Genomic DNA, 20,119 nt, shown 5'->3' on the forward strand with positions numbered 1-20,119 from the left:
ATTAATAAACTATGGAGCGATTTTAGTCTCATTAATTATTCATGCGTAAAACAAGACACACACATGCGTAAACAGTTTCGCATGCATAAAACCTAATTTACGTGCACATAGTATATATTTACATTTACGAAAAGCAATTCACGTGCGTAAAACAAAACCAGTTTCTCATAAAGTACGTTTCGCAAACATACAACTGCGCACAAAACTTTCGAAAAGTTAAAATGTACATGTTTGTATTGTTATGCGAATGTACAAATCGTCACACACGTGTGAATCGCCTTGGACGTGTGTGTGTGTTTTTTGAGACTCTCCTGGCAACGCAACCCCCACCACTTGGGTTGTCGTACTCTTTAGCCAATCAGATTCAAGCTTACCATTCAACCAATCACAACCCGCTGAGGGCGCAGGACTCAAGGAAAACGGCTCTGCGCAGCTTTGGTGCAGGCGGCACATATTTTGTTTTGTAGGCTAACGTTACATAGTTTAACCGTTCACAGCGAGTCTGTTTTTATGTTTTTAAATGTTGCTTACGTTACCGTTACGATATGTGTTTATGTCAGAAAGCCTGCCTTAGGAACTAAAGTGTTTTTAGTGTTTCCCAGACGGACCAGTATTAGTGTAACCTATCAGTAAAGGTTTCATCCTTTGTTCATGTTGCTGCTCCTTTTCCGTAATGTGTCCATTTATTTGCACAATGTTGAAATCAGTATTATGTATGCTATTGCTGTTTCGAATGTTTACATTGTTTGTATTGTTCCGCTTTAGCGGTTATTTGCGGACGTGATTGCCGCGATGTTTCTAAGCTAACGCTACATGTAGCTGCTACAAACGGGTTTGCACATTACTACTTGTGATAATATATTACCCCAAATATTATTATATGTGGTGTTCATTGTATTAGGGTTCAGGTGGAGATGTAGGTTATACATTTGTACTGTGCATATTTGCATTATGTCTTCCTTCACTCTTGATTCTCTGACCGGAATCTGGTTCATACTTGGCCACCTCAACCAGTTAAATTCTTAGAGTAGCATAGTTCACTACTTGACAGTTTATGTAGTTGCCAATCCAAAATAATAGAGTTGTTACATGAACATAGATGATTTTGGTTACATGTGGAGTAAAGTGTTTTTATCGACTGCAAATCTTCAGTTTCCTCCCATTTTGCGATTCATTGCTGTATGGCATGTCTATTTACCTTACCGTGTTTCTATCTCTGAGGTCAGTAGTATTGTCAAAGACGCTTTGTTTCGTTTTTATTAAAATCTGATAATACTAGTTAACTTCAAATGTAGTAATTTATTAGTATGGGTCTATATAGGCTAATATACCTTCAATGGCGTTTACAGAAGCGAATAAGGAACATAACACGTATGTCTAACTAGACCATATTCATTTACATGAAGAAAGAACTACAAAGTCAGGGGAAACAGTAAAGTATTTCAAACTGACTTGACAGAACACAGTGAAATGAGAACAGGTGGACAGCAGCGAAGTAAATTGAGTATTGTATTTTATTTAAAAGTAAAAAATATAAGAAATTGTACCCACGAAGCTGCGCAAGCGTGGAACAGATCGTAATGTGATTAACGTGCGGTGAGGGTGATGCGTCATTTCCGTTGTATTTGAGCCAAACTGCACTAAAGTTGCGCAGAGCCGTTTTCCTCGAGTCCTGCACCCTCAGTGGGTTGTGATTGGTTGAATGGTAAGCTTGAATCTGATTGGCTAAAGAGTACGACAACCCAAGTGGTGGGGGTTGCGTTGCCAGGAGAGTCTAAAAAAAAACACACACACGTCCAAGGCGATTCACACGTGTGTGACGATTTGTACATTCGCATAACAATACAAACGTGTACATTTTAACTTTTCGAAAGTTTTGTGCGCGGTTGTATGTTTGCGAAACGTACTTTATGAGAAACTAGTTTTGTTTTACGCACGTGAATTGCTTTTCGTAAATGTAAATATATACTACGTGCACGTAAATTAGGTTTTATGCATGCGAAACTGTTTACGCATGTGTGTATCTTGTTTTACGCATGAATAATTAATGAGACTAAAATCGCTCCATAATAAACTGGTCTGTTCGTCAACTCTTCCACAGCCTTAAGTTCCCACACCTTAAGTTTGGTGCCTCAAAGAGGAATCCCCTAAAGTTGGACTTCCTTAAACAACAATCTGACCTGTGGGATTTGTGGTCCATCTCATTTGTAGTCCCTATTATCTTCCATCCCATGTACATCAGTTTCGGTTTCGTTTTCCGTTCCACTGGCAAAGAAATAAGCGTCACCATCAGCTTTATCATTTGTAGATGTTTATATTATATATGTTTCTTAATGTCATCCATATTGTCCAATGTCAAACAACTTCAATGCGTTTCACGAATTAGGCTATAGTTTCGTTTTGAGAGAAATTACGAGTTTCGTTTAAGCAAGAAAGCAGCTCCCAGATTTCAAGTTCGTTTTAACCAGCAGAACCGCGCATCAGCTGTGGCGATGTTGTGTTATTGGGGAGCGAGGCTGCGGGAGGGCTTAGGTTTAATTCAGCCTGACGAAGTAAGACATTTGAATGATGTACGCTGCGTGTGCCCAACGTCAGAGATTCAGGACATATCCGCAGGAAGAAACTTTGTGGGATTCATCCGGAATGGGAAGGTTTCGGTCTTAAGACTGTGCGGCGATGACCACGTTGGCGAACTAAGTATAATTAACAATATTTAATGGATACCAAAGTATATGCTAATCTTGATAACATATAACGTTAGTCGAATTACAGCAATATGCGTCGTGCAGTGGTTGTATGCTGCATTCGGGTAGAGTCGGAAATATCGTATTCACGAGTTCCATGCACACGATGAGACCGTGAAGACGTTTTTTGTTCACCATGCTAAACCTCAGTTGCCGAGCTGTCTGTTGTATAAAGTTGATGGGACACGAAGGGATTTTTGTTTATCCTCTGTAATTACTACTTAATTTCCGACTTGAAGGCGTGACATTGCCTGACAACGAAAACCCCACTCGAAATTTCCCAGGTGCACTTGAAAGCAGCATTAGCGTCGTTTCAACTTAATAACATAAACAAACCTACTGCGCTTCACTTGTTGTGAACCCCGACTGAACTTCCGGTATACATTCAAAAACAAGAGAGTGCCTATGGATGATTTCTTATGACAATCAGTAGAAATCGAGAAGAACTTGACGAAACGGTCTTTCCAGTAGAATTTAGACTGCGATACCATTCTCAACCGCTAGGTGTCAATGTACCATACATTACAACAAAATAAAAAAAATCTATTATTCAATACAATTATTAAACAGCAAGATAATAACACAATTTACATCCATTAAATAAAGTATAAATTGTTATATTAGACACCTGCCAAAAACAAACCAGAAGTTTACTGGGTGTCATGAACGCGCGCGGTTTTAAGAAACTGATGCAGGAATAGCTCACCCCAAACTTGCATCATTTATTGACTCTCGTCATTCCAATACGACTCTTATGCTTAGGTAACCACCCGTTTTCCGGTTTTAGGTGCTCTCTCCCCGAATGGAGCTCAATTTATAATTATGTGCGACAAAACAGGACAAAAATGTTTTGTCCCTCGTTTATAACAACCGAGATATCAATGTTATTTTGACCATTTTTTTCATTAGAAAAATCTGGTCACCTTATCTTATGCTGAACACCGGAGAAGATATTTTGACAAGATTTCATTAAATAAAAAAATTGTAACCATATTTAGAAAATAAATGCAAATGTAGTTTCTCAGAAGCAAAATGGTTGCTTAGCAACATAGACACATTGGCGCAGTATGTTATGTGGACACAGTAGAATAATTGACGACGCCTGTGAACACGTTTGACTGTTATTATCATGATGAATAAACTACATTGATAATTGAACTCATTTAAAAGTGCTTGATGCTCTGACAATCAGATACCTTATACAATTATATTCCAATTACAGAACAACTTGAGACGGGGAATCAGGAAATCACATTGATTGTCTGTGGTGGGGATGATCCATTTCTACTTGCTCATGGAGGAAAAGTTATTATAATGGATGAATCCACTAACTGTCGGTATGTCATTACTGTACCATCACTGACAACAGTGCAATCTATCTAAACTGAAACAAACAAACTGAGATGTGGTTTTGTTTCTGCAGTCCTCGCAAAGACCTGGCCAACAGACACGTGATTCAGATCTCATGTGGAGACCAGCATTCAACGGCACTAACACAGGGTACTCGTTGCTTTATAAACTTCTTCCCAAAAAATACTGCTTTAATAAATACAGCTGTAGGGACTCTTTTATTTTTGTTATATATGCCTTATTTTTGGGAATTTCAGAGAATTTTTAAATACATTTGATATTTTGTTTTTGTTTGCGTTGTGATGTAACTAAATGTACCAAAATATTTTGTTTCTTTATTATTCCTACTGTTTTCCTCTACTCAAATAAGGTGTTCTGTTGAACTGAAGAGTACTAATGTTAACCAATCAGCATTGAGCTTGTTTGAAGTTTGCGTACGCAAGTTGCGTTAAGTTACGTTGTGGAGAGAAGGAAGGAGATCGCACATGGCGAAAAGAGTTCAGCACATGTCCTCGGTCTCCAGAAAGTGAGCGTCATTCTTGGAGACTTCGCTACTTAGTACAGGCCCAAAGTGACAGATAGAACATTCATCCTCTCGATTAGTTTTTTGTTTGTTTAAAGTGTTGTTTTACTTATATAATTTCAACCCATTCTGCCGTTGGTTTGCGTCATCGGTGTCAAAAGAAGCACTTCCAGACCACTCGTAACGGTGGTGGAGGGGGACGAGATTCATCGGAACCTGCCTTGTTGAGCATTTAGATTGGACTTTCGCTCCGCTGCGCGGCAGCGGGACTGTTCTTTTAGCGGCTCGTGCTGTAAGTGATCACTTCATTGCTTCGTCATTTCCTTGGATGGAACGTAAGTGAATTCGTCTCGACAAACGCTCTTGATGTACTGAGTTACCTTGAATGTATTCCCTTGAAAGTGCACCAACGATTGGGCCCCAACGGCTAGCCAAAAGAGTGTGTTTTGTTCATTAAAGACTGCGATCGAACTCATTGTGTTGATACTGAGTGTATTTTGGAAAATTGTGTAAATTGAGATATTGTAAGTTTTCAATAATCATCCGCTGTATGTTCTTTTTTTTTTCACTTGAAATAAGAAAGGAGTGTGTATGTATATATATATATTTTTTGAGGGTGATAAATATTGAATGCTTAGAGATTGTTTAGGCTATTGCATACTTGATTGTTAAAGGAGAGGGCAGCTATTATTTTTGGTTTTATTTTTTTTTTTCAACAACAAAAAAAGGGGTTTATATTAGTGTCAAATTAATAAATCTTTAGAATTTTTCCCCTTATTTGGAATATTTTGTATTGATTTATTTGATGTATTGAATTAATTGTTAAAAGAGAAAAAAAACAAATCTCCGGACAATTCAACATTCAATTTCCGGGAATCCAGGTTTTCTGGTTTGGGAAAACATTTAAATTAACCACTAAGGTTGAGAAAAGGGTTACATTTTTGGAGGCACCGCTGGGATCTTATTTTTTTTTTCCTCTTTTTTCCCCCTGTTGACCATTGTTTATATTTTCTTCTACAATTTAGTGTAGCAGTAACAGCTGATCTGAAAAGAGTTTGTTTTTTTATTTTTGCAATAATACTAGTTACTTGCATTCACTTTCAAAATCATGGATCTGTCGCAGACTGTTGAGTGGAGCAGAGAAGAGAGTGTTGATGTCTCACGTGCTGTTGTTTTGAGCAAAGTTCCTTTGGACACCAGTAACGACACTATTGAAAAAGTGTTAAACACAGTAAAAGTTTTCGGTCGCACTAGAATACGTGGTCGTCGTGGTGATGTAACGGGCAGATGGTTGTTTATTTTAGTGGAGACCAGTGCTGATCTAGATCGCGATGTTATACCTCATGAGATAGGTATAGAAAATGAAGCTGGACCCTGGAGTGTCAACTTAACGGGTAGTTCAGTAGTCCAAGGTCCTGTCTCTGAAAGTGATACATTCCAGTTCAAGCTGCATGCCTTGTTACAACAGGAGGGAAAGTCTATGGATGAAGTGAAGGCCATGATTTTGGAAAATCAGCCTCTTAAATCTGACATCAGTGTGGACTTAGTTGATGCCATTGGCAAATTAGTAGATCGGTGTAATCAGGTGTCTAGTGATGGGCCTAGTTACAGAAAACTGAGGTTGTTCTCGGGGTTAAGACCTGTCCCTCTAGGTGAGGAAGAGTATGAAGTCTGGATGGAGCAGGCAGCTCAAATGATAAGTGAATGGCAATGCACCGAATCTGCAAAGAAGCAGCGTATTGTTGAGAGTTTGCGAGGTCCTGCGGCTGATATTGTCAGGTTTCTTAAAGTGAGTAGCCCATCGGCGACAGCAAATGAGTACTTAGCTGCCCTTGAGACTGTATATGGAACTACTGAGAGTGGGCCTGACCTTATGGCTAGATTCCGTCATACCTACCAGGAAAATGGAGAGAAACTTTCAGCTTTCTTGTACCGTCTAGATAAACTTCTCCACAGAGCATTGTTGAAGGGTGGGATTGAGGCAGCCGGCATAAATAGAGCCAGAATGGAGCAGTTGATTAAGGGGGCTCTGACAAATGATATGGTTGCTCTGCGAGTCAGAATGACTCACACACTGCAAGATCCCCCTTCTTTCTCACAGTTGATGAAGGAAGTTCGAGAGGAAGAACACTGGGTAGCTGCACGAGAGAATATTAAAGCTTCTGTTGCCAATGTTACCTCTCCCCAAATGCTTGTGCCGCCTGAATTGCATAGTCTGAAGAAGGAGGTTAAAGATTTGTCTACTCAGGTGAGTCAACTGTTGAGCGTGGCCACTGTGACCCCTGCCTCTGACCGTGCCCCACAGACAACACCGACAAAGGAAGCTATGAACCGAGATAGTGCTTGCAAGCTTAAAACTTCCAAGTCAACTTTGCCTGGTATCTTTTGCTATAACTGTGGTGAAGATGGTCATAAGAAGTGGGAATGCAAAGCACCTGAGGATCTCCGGAAGGTAAATCAGAAGCTGATGAAAATGCACCGCTTACAGGGAAACTTCAGCGGAGCTCTGTGATTGAACGGCGCGGAGCTCCAGAAAACCTACGTTCCACTAATGTTTCATTTCTGCTTGATGTTGGCCAGCCACAATTGCCTGCAGGTTTAGTAGGGCCTGTCTCTGAGGTGCCTGTTCAAATTGAAGGGATTTACGCAAAAGCTGTTCTTGATAGTGGCTCTCAGGTTACTTTATTGTATCGGAGTTTCTATGATACATATCTGAAGCACTTACCTCTTCAGCCTGTGGAAAATCTTGAGATCTGGGGTCTAAGCTCACATAAGTATCCATACGATGGATACTTACCCCTCAGACTTGAATTCACTGAGAATGTGGCTGGGGTGCATCAGGTTGTTGATACCCTCGCAATCGTGTGTCCAGACCCTTTGAAAAGAGAGGGGATAGCCATTTTGGTTGGGACCAACACCAGCTTAGTAAAGAAGCTGCTTGAGTCTTGTCGCGAACAGGCTGGAGAGAGGTTCCTAAACGTGTTGACTATGCATCCTGTAATACGCGAGGCATTTGAGTCTATTCAACAGACAGACGTGTGTCAGGAAGATCCGGACAAGCATGGAACTGTGTGGTTTGTGAAACCTTCCCCTGTGGTCTTGAAGCCAGGCCAAGTTATGCAACTCCCAGGTCTACCTAAATTACCCAGTCAGATGACCCAATCTTTGTTGTTGGTAGATGGAGCGGAAGTTGATAATACCTTTACTGCTGACTTGCAAGTGAGACCTGAAGTTCATTCTGCATCCATTGTGTCCAGCCGACGGGTCACCGTGACTGTCAGAAACACGTCTACAAGAGAAGTATGGATAAAGCGAGGAACTCCTCTTGCTCATGTGTTTCCTGTCACCATGGTGCCGCAACTTTCCTCCAACCAACAGTCAAAACAAAGTAACTTGTCACCTACATGCTTTGATTTTGGAGATTCTCCGATGCCGGAAGAAGCAAAACAGAGTTTGTGTGAGGGGATGATGCAGAGAAAAGAAGTGTTTTCCCTTCATGAGTGGGATGTGGGCTGTGCAAAGAGTACCATGCATGAGATAAGGCTAAATGATTCGCGCCCTTTCAGAGAGAGATCTCGACGGCTCGCCCCAGCTGATTGGGAGGATGTGAGGCAGCATCTACAAGAGCTTAAGAGTGCTGGCATTATTTCAGAGTCCCGAAGCCCCTACGCTTCACCCATTGTAGTGGTGCGTAAAAAGTCAGGGAAGGTCAGAATGTGTGTGGACTATCGGACGCTCAACCAACGGACCATACCAGATCAATATACTGTACCCCGAATTGAAGATGCTCTTCACAGCCTTTCTGGGAGTAAATGGTTTACGGTTTTAGATCTGAGAAGTGGATATTATCAAATACCAATGGGTGACACCGACAAGGAAAAGACCGCATTCATCTGCCCTTTGGGATTTTATGAATTTGAGCGTATGCCCCAGGGTATCTGTGGAGCACCTGCTACTTTCCAGAGGGTCATGGAGAGAACTGTTGGAGACATGAACTTCTTGGAGGTGCTGGTGTACTTAGATGACCTAATCGTTTTTGGGCGGACTCTTGAAGAGCACCAACAGCGGCTGTTGAAGGTTCTGGATAGGTTGAGGGAGGAAGGGCTGAAGATCTCCCTCGATAAGTGTCAATTCGGCAGGACGTCTGTGAACTATGTGGGGCATATCGTTTCGCAGGATGGAATATCTACTGACCCTTCAAAGATTGAGGCTGTTGTTTCCTGGCCCAAACCTCAAACCGTGAAAGAGCTTCGAGCGTTTTTGGGATTCTGTGGATATTACCGCCGCTTTGTGAAGGACTTCTCAAAGTTGTGTCGGCCTCTTAATGAACTGCTTAAGGGGTACCCATTCTCTAAAAAGAAAGGTAACAGCTCACCTGTTTGTAATGCCAAGCCGAGCTACAAATGCTCTGAACCTTTTGGTACCCGATGGACTGCTCAGTGTGATGCTGCCTGCCAAACACTAAAAAACTGTCTGACTCAGGCTCCAGTGTTAGCCTTTGCTGATGTACAAATGCCTTACGTATTGCATGTGGATGCAAGTCTGGATGGACTTGGAGGTGTTCTATATCAAGAACATGATAAAGGGCTCCGCCCGGTTGCTTTCATCAGTCGAAGCCTTTCTCCTTCAGAGCGAAATTATCCTGCGCACAAACTGGAGTTTTTAGCACTGAAGTGGGCAATTGTGGACAGATTGCATGACTATCTCTACGGTGTTCAGTTTGAGGTTAGAACCGATAACAACCCTCTAACCTATATCCTGAAGTCAGCAAAACTTGATGCGACTGGTCATCGTTGGTTGTCAGCCCTCACCACCTACAATTTCAGTTTGAAATACAGGCCAGGCCGAAGGAACGTCGACGCTGATGCCTTGTCCAGACGTCCGCATATCCACCCGAGTGTTGATGATGAGTGGCAGGAAATTCCAGCGGCAGGTGTCCGAGCTCTGTGTCAGGAAATCTCTGTGGAGAAAAGAGCAGGTTGTATCTCTTATCCATGTGTTGTGCAACAGATAGGGGCTCATACGTCTGCTGTTCCTAAGGCTTATTGTCAAGCTACTGCACTAGTTGCTGATCACTTACCTGAGCTTAGTCCAAGTGAGCTTCAAGCTGCCCAAAGAAATGATGCGTGTCTGGGGGAGGTGTGGGAAGCTGTCTGTCATAAGAAATCTGCAAGTAGTGTCCATCACAACCAACCTGAGATGAAGTTGCTGAAGCGAGAATGGGAGAAGTTGTCTGTGGATAATGGCTTGTTGTACAGAACCATTAGGCTCAGTGACCAGAGAGTGAAGCGACAGCTTGTGCTTCCCACAAAGTACCACAGCATGGTGTTGAAATCTTTGCACGACGAGATAGGACATCTAGGCTTTGATAAGTCTTACAGTCTGGTCCGTAACCGATTTTATTGGCCACGCATGAAGCGTGATGTAGAGGCCTACTGTAAATCATGTGAACGCTGCATAAAGAGGAAAACCCTGCCTCAGAGAGCTGCTCCTTTGTCTCACATGCAGAGTTCAGGGCCTATGGATCTCGTATGCATTGATTTTCTTACCATTGAAGCAGATTCGCGCAATGTGTGTAATGTTTTGGTGGTTACAGACCATTGCACCCGATATGCTCAAGCTTTTCCCACGAGGGACCAAAAAGCTTCTACTGTGGCAAAGATTCTTTGGGAGAAGTATTTCATCCACTATGGCCTCCCAACTCGAATTCACTCGGACCAGGGCAGGGATTTCGAGAGCCGGTTGGTGTCTGACATGTTGACAATGCTGAATGTGAAGAAGTCAAGAACCTCACCTTATCATCCGCAAGGTGATCCTCAGCCGGAGAGGTTCAACCGGACCCTGTTGGACATGCTGGGTACCCTTGAGCCTAGTCAGAAGTGCCAATGGAGTCAGCACATAGCACCTCTTGTCCATGCATACAATTGCACCGTCAATGAGGCCACTGGTTTCTCACCCTATTTTCTTATGTTCGGAAGGGAGGCCCGATTGCCTATTGATGTATGCTTTGGAGTTTCCTCTGACAATACCTCGCCTGAGTCATATTTGAAGTATGTGGCCAAAATGAAACAGGAATTACAAGCAGCTCATCAGTTAGCTCAAGCTACTGCCCAAAAGATGAATCAAAGTAACAAAGAACGGTACGATCAGAAAGTTCGTTACCATAGTCTGAATGCTGGAGACCGAGTTCTGATTCGAAACCTTGGCCTTAAGGGAAAACAAAAGCTTGCAGACAAGTGGAGTGCTAATCCTTATGAAGTGGAGAGTCAATTCTCTGGCATTCCTGTGTATCGTTTGAAGCCTGTTGATGGTAAGGGGCCGGTCAAAGTCCTGCATCGAAATCATATCCTGCCTTTGGGACAGGCAGTCAGGCTACGCACCCAGGCAGACATCATGCCTACTCCATCCCCTAGAGCTTTGAGGCGTAGGAGAGCAAAAGAGAAGCACAAAATAGCTGAGTCCGCAAACCCTCCTCTTGTAGTTGATTCCATTCCAAGAGAATGCCATTCTTCTGATTCAGAGTCTGAGTTTGGGTTTTATGTTGAGGATGTGGCAGATATTTATCTTCCAAGGGCAGAGATGCAGATTGAAACCCCTGTACGAGATGTAGATTGCTCTGAGCCTTGTGCTTCTCATAGTAGTTCCAAAGTACTTATAGCACCATGTCAAAATGAAACTTCTGCTATTGAGCATGAGCCTGATGTGGAAAGGGTTGATGTGACTGATCATGTAGCGGCTTTAGGTCATGACAATGCTATGCAGACTCCAGCTACCAGTGGTGAAGGTACTGAAGTTCAGTCAGATGTGGCACCTACTGTAGTACGAAAATCCTGTAGGGAAAGAAAGCTTAATACCCGATTTACATATGATAGATTGGGAGTTCCACATACTGAGACTAATGCACCCAAGCAATGTAGTGTTAATGTATCAGCTGCAAATGCTTTGTATTTTTCTAGTGGCTATACAAGTTCACATGCTTGGTGGTGCAATGCAAAAGCATTATGCAAAGTGTGTAACAATATGCCTACCCTTGTACCAATTAGTCTAAACTCTGTCTAAAAAAAAAAAAAACTTGGTCACCATAAGATGGTGTGGGTGTTTTCTACGACCAGCATGGGGGCATGCTGGACTTTGGTGGGGGGAGTGTGTAGGGACTCTTTTATTTTTGTTATATATGCCTTATTTTTGGGAATTTCAGAGAATTTTTAAATACATTTGATATTTTGTTTTTGTTTGCGTTGTGATGTAACTAAATGTACCAAAATATTTTGTTTCTTTATTATTCCTACTGTTTTCCTCTACTCAAATAAGGTGTTCTGTTGAACTGAAGAGTACTAATGTTAACCAATCAGCATTGAGCTTGTTTGAAGTTTGCGTACGCAAGTTGCGTTAAGTTACGTTGTGGAGAGAAGGAAGGAGATCGCACATGGCGAAAAGAGTTCAGCACATGTCCTCGGTCTCCAGAAAGTGAGCGTCATTCTTGGAGACTTCGCTACTTAGTACAGGCCCAAAGTGACAGATAGAACATTCATCCTCTCGATTAGTTTTTTGTTTGTTTAAAGTGTTGTTTTACTTATATAATTTCAACCCATTCTGCCGTTGGTTTGCGTCATCGGTGTCAAAAGAAGCACTTCCAGACCACTCGTAACGGTGGTGGAGGGGGACGAGATTCATCGGAACCTGCCTTGTTGAGCATTTAGATTGGACTTTCGCTCCGCTGCGCGGCAGCGGGACTGTTCTTTTAGCGGCTCGTGCTGTAAGTGATCACTTCATTGCTTCGTCATTTCCTTGGATGGAACGTAAGTGAATTCGTCTCGACAAACGCTCTTGATGTACTGAGTTACCTTGAATGTATTCCCTTGAAAGTGCACCAACGATTGGGCCCCAACGGCTAGCCAAAAGAGTGTGTTTTGTTCATTAAAGACTGCGATCGAACTCATTGTGTTGATACTGAGTGTATTTTGGAAAATTGTGTAAATTGAGATATTGTAAGTTTTCAATAATCATCCGCTGTATGTTCTTTTTTTTTTCACTTGAAATAAGAAAGGAGTGTGTATGTATATATATATATTTTTTGAGGGTGATAAATATTGAATGCTTAGAGATTGTTTAGGCTATTGCATACTTGATTGTTAAAGGAGAGGGCAGCTATTATTTTTGGTTTTATTTTTTTTTTTCAACAACAAAAAAAGGGGTTTATATTAGTGTCAAATTAATAAATCTTTAGAATTTTTCCCCTTATTTGGAATATTTTGTATTGATTTATTTGATGTATTGAATTAATTGTTAAAAGAGAAAAAAAACAAATCTCCGGACAATTCAACATTCAATTTCCGGGAATCCAGGTTTTCTGGTTTGGGAAAACATTTAAATTAACCACTAAGGTTGAGAAAAGGGTTACACAGCAATTTAGCTTTTTGCGTTTATAGATTTTCAGAGTTTATTCTTGTCCTCTCAGAGGGTCGGGTGTTTGTCTGGGGTGAGAACTCTCACGGTCAGCTGGGTCTGGGTGAAGGACGATCTGGATCTCAGACCCCTCAACATGTTCAGTTTCTGGATGGGGTTCCACTGGCTCAGATCAGCGCTGGAGGAGATCACAGCTTTGTGTTGTCTCTCTCTGGTGTTGTGTTTGGTTGGGGGAAGAACTCTTCTGGACAGCTGGGTCTAGGAGACACTACAGGTATCTATTTCTGTGATGGCACTGTGTTCATAAGTTTATCACATCCACATCTCATCGTCACACTGTACTGTGGTACCTTTCAGACATGTATGAATGGACAGTTATTTAAAGTTGATGTATTATGTGATTTCAGACAGGCATGTACCCACAGCTGTAAAAAGCCTGAATGGAAAGAAAACTCAGTTCATCTCATGTGGAGGTGAACACACTGCAACTCTGTCAAAGGTATTTTACAGCTTTTTTTTGTATAGATCACATTTTCACTGTGAATTATAACTATATTGTATGTGCAATCAACTTTTTGTCTGCTGAACGAATAAATTAAAATGTAAAATGTGGTCGAGCTTTACTGAAGACACTTTGCTTATTTTTTTAGTTAAGGACCAATATTTGGAATAGAACTCATGTCAACAAAGGATTAATGTAGTAAATACCATATATAATTGTATTCTTAGGGAGGTGTTGTGTTCACATTTGGATCTGGAAATTTTGGTCAACTTGGGCACAACTCATTTAAAGATGAACATCTTCCACGAGTGGTTGCTGAACTGTGGGGCTCTAAAGTGTCACAAGTCACATGTGGGAGGTAAACCAGATTTTTCAATCAACATTTTCCTGAGCAATAAAGTGCAATGTTTTGTAAATACACTGTAAATGTATAAATACAAAATGGTTCGATTTCAGTTTAGTAATAAGTTATTTCATTTTTTTATATGAAGACTTCACACACTTGTGTTGGTGGCATCATCAAAGCGGATCTACTCATTTGGATGTGGGATGCAAGGGCAGCTGGGAAATGGACTAATGATCAACCAGTCTGTGCCATTACCTGTGCACCTTCCATCTGGTACTTACACACCTACATTTATCCATTTATTTATAATTATACCATGGTCTGTTTGAATACTGGATTCTGTTTGGCTGGAAGGTGTGCATTAAAACCCTTTAACGCACGGCTAGCCGTGGATTATCCCCCTCCTATTACTATATTAATGACAATTTCTTGCCTTAACTGAATATCCAAATCCAGAGTTTAATGATGAATTAGTGTTCGGAAAACTCATTGCTGGAGAGGACCATTCCTTTGCCCTGTTTTTCAAGGTAGGTCTCATTCCAAAATTGTTCTTTAATAATTTAAGCACTGCCATTAGTATGATGTTAATTTTTTTTATTGTGTAGCAACTTATATCAGCAAAACCCGAGCCCGATCCAAGCAGAGGGATTTTAACATTAGATGACCAGTGGGTGTCTGAATGTGATAAGTGAGTTTAAAATGATTATGGCATTGTGAGTTTATGTTCAGTATATCTTTATCAGTCCACATAGTGGTCTAATATTAAAGTGATGTTATAGGGTATTTATGTATGAGTACAATTAAAGCATTGTTCTGTGTTTGTTTTAGCAAAATATACCTAGTGTTTTCATCTGCTGCCTGTTTGAATGGAAGTTTTCTCAAAACAAGGTAACCCAGAGTCTTATGTCTTCATAATTTTCTTTAATGAATGTAATTTTTTTCTCATTGTTATATACTTTCTCGCCTTTGTAGTTGTGATGAACATTATCAGACTTCTGCAGATATCTGTGGTTTGGATTTTGATCGGGTTAAGATATCTTTTGCAAAATTATCAGAGAACAAAAAGGTGTTGTCAAAGGTAAAGATAAATCCAATCTTGTCCATTTCGTTTTACAATAAACTCATATTCACTCACATATACTATTACATTTAATATAGTATAAATACAAATAATCATTGTATTAGTAAAACATAATCGTCTTCCTAAAGATTCTGTAAGATGAGCTTAATTCATTTTCTACTGGATCAAAGCAGAGTTTAAGCAGTGTTACACTGCATGTATTTATTTCATTTTGCAGGTTGTGAAGACAGTTCGGGATAAACTGTTGCCCTCTCTTAACCTTCAAGAGGGTTTCACTAGTGTGGAAGCTCTGAGAGTTTATCTTCTCCTGCCTGAGCTCATCAGAGTCTGCCAGGAACAACATAGAGACCATCTCCTTGACGCACTCGCCTCCAAAATTCTTCGGCTCAAACCTGACGCTCTTGAAGTGTTAGGTACAGTTATAACGTTGTTGTTCAGCCTTTGAGTTACTTTTGAATTGGTGTTATTTATCTTTTGTTTGATATGTTATATATCTTTTTTAGAAAATTACTGGTCTAAACTGCCTAAAGATTGTCTCAAAGAATTGGTGAAGTTATTTCGCAATACATCGGCTGCATTGATTGACGAAATTTCATCTGGTGAAATAAATTGTGATGAGAGGATACATCTGAAGAAACTTATGAAAGTCCTTAACATGATCTATAAGGTGCCTATGTTACACATCACAACATTAAATTTGCCTCCATGACACTTAACAAAGGAAAAGTTCACCCAAAAATGTAATGTTGGAGCAACAGGTTGAGGGAATTCTGAACCTGAATTATGCTTTTCATGTCTTTGTTGTAAAGGTCTGCTGCAGGACCCACAACGACATCACAAGCAGAGATTTCATTATTCACAAGATCAATGATCTTCTAGATATTGTAAGAACCAAAACAATAATCAATTCCATCTTACAATCGTAAAGAAAAACTAAAAACACACCTTTTATGTTTTATCTAGTTGAAAGCCACCCTGGTAGATTTTGAGTCATGGTTATTCGGTGATATCAATGAAATGCTCGAGCGGAAAGACCACTTTGCTGTAGGTATCACAGGCTTGTGACAATGAACATCATCAATATGGACAACAAGAGTCTTTTGATATTTTTTCTCTATGTTGAAGACGATTATAAGCTTTCTTAAGTTACATCAGTGAATTTTTCTTTCAGAAAACAATTGAAATTTTGGTCAGTTTCCCTTTTGTGGCTGAAACTGTGTCTAAATGGAGAATTTTTAAAGTAAGTAAAAGAGTCTTACTAGTGATATATGGTAGCCTTAAACGTGCTGTCCTATTCAAATTGTTACAATTGACCAAAAACTATTTTACCATTTTTTTAACACAAACCTGATTTCTTAGCTCTTACAGAACCCAGTCATCATAGAGACAATTCCAGACCCAGATGAGTGCATGTTATTTTGGACCGGCAGCACTCTGCACATAAACAGGGATTCAATATTGAAGGACACACTTCAGTATCTCAGACAAGGCAACCACTCATATCAGCATCTATTGAAGGTAGTCTTACAGAAAGAGCAGCAAAGGGTCTGAGAATTTTGGACCATATTCATTATGGCATTTTCTTGTTGGTCATGTAAAAAATGTCTCCTGCCCAGGTGAAGTTTGTTGGTGAGGATGGGATAGATGGAGGGGCTCTTTCTGCAGAGTTCTTCTCCTTGCTCTCACAATCTTTCCTTTCATGGGAGAAAAAGCCGCTTTGTGAGAATTCACTGGTGTGGTTTAATGCGGAGGTATCTCCTGCTGTCACAAAATGCATCAGACACTTATAAAAAAGACTTCTGGGACACTTTTGACTTTTTTACTTTAATGATTTATTATAACATTTCAATTTGCAACACAATTTTGCATTTCATCGTTTGCATTTCAGAATACACACAATGAAGATTTTTACTTTCTTGGCATTGTCTGCGGAATGGCACTGTTCAACCACTTTTACATGAGCATTGACTTCCCACTGGCGTTGTTCAAGAAACTTCTGGACCAGAGAGTAACTCTGATTGATTTAGAGGAAATGTCCCCTGTGGAGGCCAGGTAAACATGCACTATATGTCTCTGAATTCCCTACTGTCACTGACCACTTTTGAAAAATCATTACAATGAGGACTTCAAATGCCTTTCAAAGCAGGTGATTGTTTTTATTAATTTAATTTCACATCCCAAATCAGAGGTTTGAAGGAACTTCTTCAGGAGGATGATGAAGTGGTGGAGGGGTATCTCCAGAATTTTATGGTAATTTTAATATTTCACTCTTTTGTGTGAAAAGTGTGTTCCGTCAACACATCGCTGATTGATCTAACCTAATTCTTTTCCCTTTCTTTCTTCTTATTCAATTTTTTTTATTTATAGTATTTTTATTAGGATTTTAACATTTTACAAAAATAAAAGTAGAAAAATAAAGAAAAGACATAGTATAAATCAACTAATGATGACATAATTGTAGTAAAATATATATATATATAAAATACAAATAAAAAAGGCTTATTCAAAAAAAAATTATAATTATTTACTAAACTCACTATTCTTAGCTTTGTATACTGTGCTAGGCTTTAATGGACTAGTTTTGATGCACTTATGTATTTTGTTGCCTATGTTGTTATAATTGCTTCCAATGTTTCCTCATCTATAAGTCGCTTTGGATAAAAGCGTCTGCTAAATGACTGTAACTGTAAAATGTGTAGAGCAGCTGCAGACCGGATGAATATGTTAATAACATTTTGATTTATTTCAGTTCAAAGGACAAGAGCTCATTCCAAATGGAGCTCAGATTCCAGTAACCACAATTAATCGGTACGCTTGGAATGATTGTGTCATTGTCTTAGCGTCTGTTTGCAGTACATCAGAAACCATACGACTCAAAGAGATGCCGCAGATAAATAAAGAATAAAAAATAGTTTTATGTGGGCTATAGATGCCACTGATGACAGAACTGCTGAATGTTTTTTTTTCTCTGTGCAGACAGAAGTATGTTGATTTGTATGTGGACTTCATTTTCAACAAGTCAGTGAAGAAGCAGTTTGAGCAGTTCTCTGCAGGTTTTTCTGAAGGCTGTCCGGTCAAAGCCTGGAAAATGTTTCACCCCGAAGAACTCAGAGAAGTTATTTGTGGTTCTCCTGAGTATGAGTGGGAAGGCCTTCAGAAGGTAAATCAAAGTTTAAAAACAATGTGTCAGGTTTGACATTTGTATAGTGTACTCATTTTATTTTTGCTCCATTTTTAGTGTGCTACATATGAACACTGTTCTCCCTCTGATGACCTGATCAAGAATTTCTGGACCGTTTTCTTTGAGTTGTCTGAAGAAAACAAAAAGAAATTTCTGAGTAAGTTAATTCTTGGTGTCGGAAACCACATTTGTACCCAGAATGAATCAAAATGAAAAACAAAATAATTTGCAGATGTTTTTTGTGACCCGTGCCTTTATAAAAAAATATGATCGCCACATATCCTCCAAAACACTATGCACTTTTGTTCAGGTTTCATGTATGGAACGGGCAGTGTACCTGCTGGAGGTCTCTCAAAGTTGACCCTGAAGATTGTGCAGATGAACAATCCTGATTCAGATGATCTTTTTCCAGAAACCCATACATGTTTTGGCACACTTTATCTTCCCAAATACAGCGATATCGACACACTCCGTCACAAACTAATACATGCTATCAGCTTTTGTAAGGTTTTTGGACGGAAATGAAATTTCCTTTTAGTCAGCAATGTTAAAATCAGCTAACCCCTGAACATACATTGTCCATTGTATGTTTGAGGACTACAGTGTCATGGACAGGACAGGATCATGACAGTCACGTGTTTGTGTGTTTGTAAGCATATAGCCATTGTTTGCTTCTTTGTGACATGTGCTCCCTGTCTTGCGCCTTTGCCCTGCCCCTTGTTTCCATATTCAGTTCACGCCCTTCACCTGTTGCCCTCATTATGCCTATTTTAATGCCCTTGTGTGTTTGCTGTCCTGTGCTGGATCCTTTAGCTGTGTCTTATTTCGTAAGGCTGCATTATCTTGTCCTTCAGAGGTATAATCCTCTATATGATGCGGTATACGGAGGATTCTCAACTTAGAATTAAACAAGACGTCCTGGACATTCTGGCAGAAAAGGAGACAGGTACCACGTTGCTAAAACCATGGGTTGCACTGGCAAACCTGTCAATTTCTACATGATTTTCAGAGATCAAAAGTTGGTTACTGTCTACCCTAAACAATGTTAAAAGAGTTAAAAAAATGTTTGCCTTACTGTTTTAAAACGTTTAAAAATGACAGCTTTTGTCTTCATCCCTGTCTTGTCCTGTTGCCCTTGGTCTATTTTTAAGTCAAGTTTTACTTTGTTAAAGTATTTTGTCTTCATGTTAAACTTTTGTTGAGGAGCTGTCTGCATTCGGGTTCTGTTTCATGCATGCAGACTATCAAGAAATGGACATTTAAAATATAAATGTTTTGTGCAATATATATAGGGTTACTGTACCGTTAATGTTGTGTAAAAAGTGATTATTACTTTATGCAATAAAATGTGTTTTAAAACACAGCACAATGACACTTATTACTTACCTTTTATGAGAAATCCGGTTCAAAATTTCACAATGAATCAGTGCTGTGTTCTGTTCACCATGGGCGATTCTAGGATTTTCATTTTAGGGGGGCTCAGCCCCCAATAAGGGTATGATTAAAAAATATTATTTGACTATTAGGGTAGGTTTGTATACTACTAACCTTACTGCTATCCACTATTTCATTGTATTCGAGAAGTGTATGTATAAGAATATAGACAAACATGTATTAATGTAATTGTCTATTGGAAAAATGTTTAATCTGTTCTATATTTATTAAAAATAACAACATGAATTATCAATTTGCCACTTCTATAAATCAATTACTTACACCATATTGTACATTTATAATAACTTGTGCTTTGAGTGTTGTAGCAAATTATTAATGCTAATTTGTTAATCATTCGTGAAAATTATTATCAACACAAAAGCATGTTGAGCAGTTGCGAGAGCGCTCGTCAAAGCCCATGCACGTGCGTATTTTCTCGAAATCAATATATTGTATATATACATTTAGAGATGTAATAGCCTAAATGTAAACATGAAGCTCTTTCGATCAATATACATACGATGTGGCATTAAAACCCTTACAAATGGTTAT

At 39.7% G+C, this 20,119-nt stretch overlaps 1 protein-coding gene across 4 annotated transcripts; it reads left to right on the forward strand.

Annotated features, from left to right (window-relative positions):
* Positions 1–2,450: 2,450 nt before the first annotated feature.
* On the forward strand, positions 2,451–19,818 carry LOC306896999 (putative E3 ubiquitin-protein ligase HERC4). Of its 4 annotated transcripts, XM_079461434.1 has the most exons (24): positions 2,451–2,697; positions 3,967–4,081; positions 4,168–4,244; positions 13,076–13,297; positions 13,431–13,522; positions 13,753–13,883; positions 14,017–14,144; positions 14,328–14,398; positions 14,477–14,559; positions 14,700–14,759; positions 14,844–14,949; positions 15,170–15,365; positions 15,456–15,619; positions 15,762–15,836; positions 15,916–15,996; positions 16,124–16,192; positions 16,312–16,470; positions 16,569–16,703; positions 16,841–17,004; positions 17,139–17,202; positions 17,702–17,760; positions 17,929–18,112; positions 18,191–18,290; positions 18,444–19,818. In XM_079461434.1, exons 1-24 carry the CDS (start codon positions 2,493–2,495, stop codon positions 18,656–18,658), a joined length of 2,955 nt encoding a protein of 984 aa, XP_079317560.1. In that variant the 5' UTR covers positions 2,451–2,492; the 3' UTR covers positions 18,659–19,818. The 4 variants fall into 4 exon arrangements, 3 of the variants coding, with proteins under 3 accessions (XP_079317560.1, XP_079317562.1, XP_079317561.1); XR_013786972.1 differs by lacking the exon at positions 17,139–17,202 and having other exon boundaries at positions 2,489–2,697; XM_079461435.1 differs by lacking the exons at positions 2,451–2,697; positions 3,967–4,081; positions 4,168–4,244 and adding an exon at positions 12,016–12,416.
* Positions 19,819–20,119: the final 301 nt, after the last annotated feature.

This window comes from Barbatula barbatula, assembly GCF_947034865.1.
Source record: "Barbatula barbatula genome assembly, chromosome: 8".
NCBI lineage: Eukaryota > Metazoa > Chordata > Actinopteri > Cypriniformes > Nemacheilidae > Barbatula > Barbatula barbatula.

Excerpts from the sequence above, each read along its gene's own strand:
- LOC306896999 (XM_079461434.1), top strand. The coding sequence starts at position 2,493 with ATGTTGTGTTATTGGGGAGCGAGGCTGCGGGAGGGCTTAGGTTTAATT. Across the intron at positions 15,837-15,915 it reads TCAATGATCTTCTAGATATT|TTGAAAGCCACCCTGGTAGA; the intron begins GTAAGAACCAAA and ends TGTTTTATCTAG. Across the intron at positions 17,761-17,928 it reads CCAGTAACCACAATTAATCG|ACAGAAGTATGTTGATTTGT; the intron begins GTACGCTTGGAA and ends TTCTCTGTGCAG.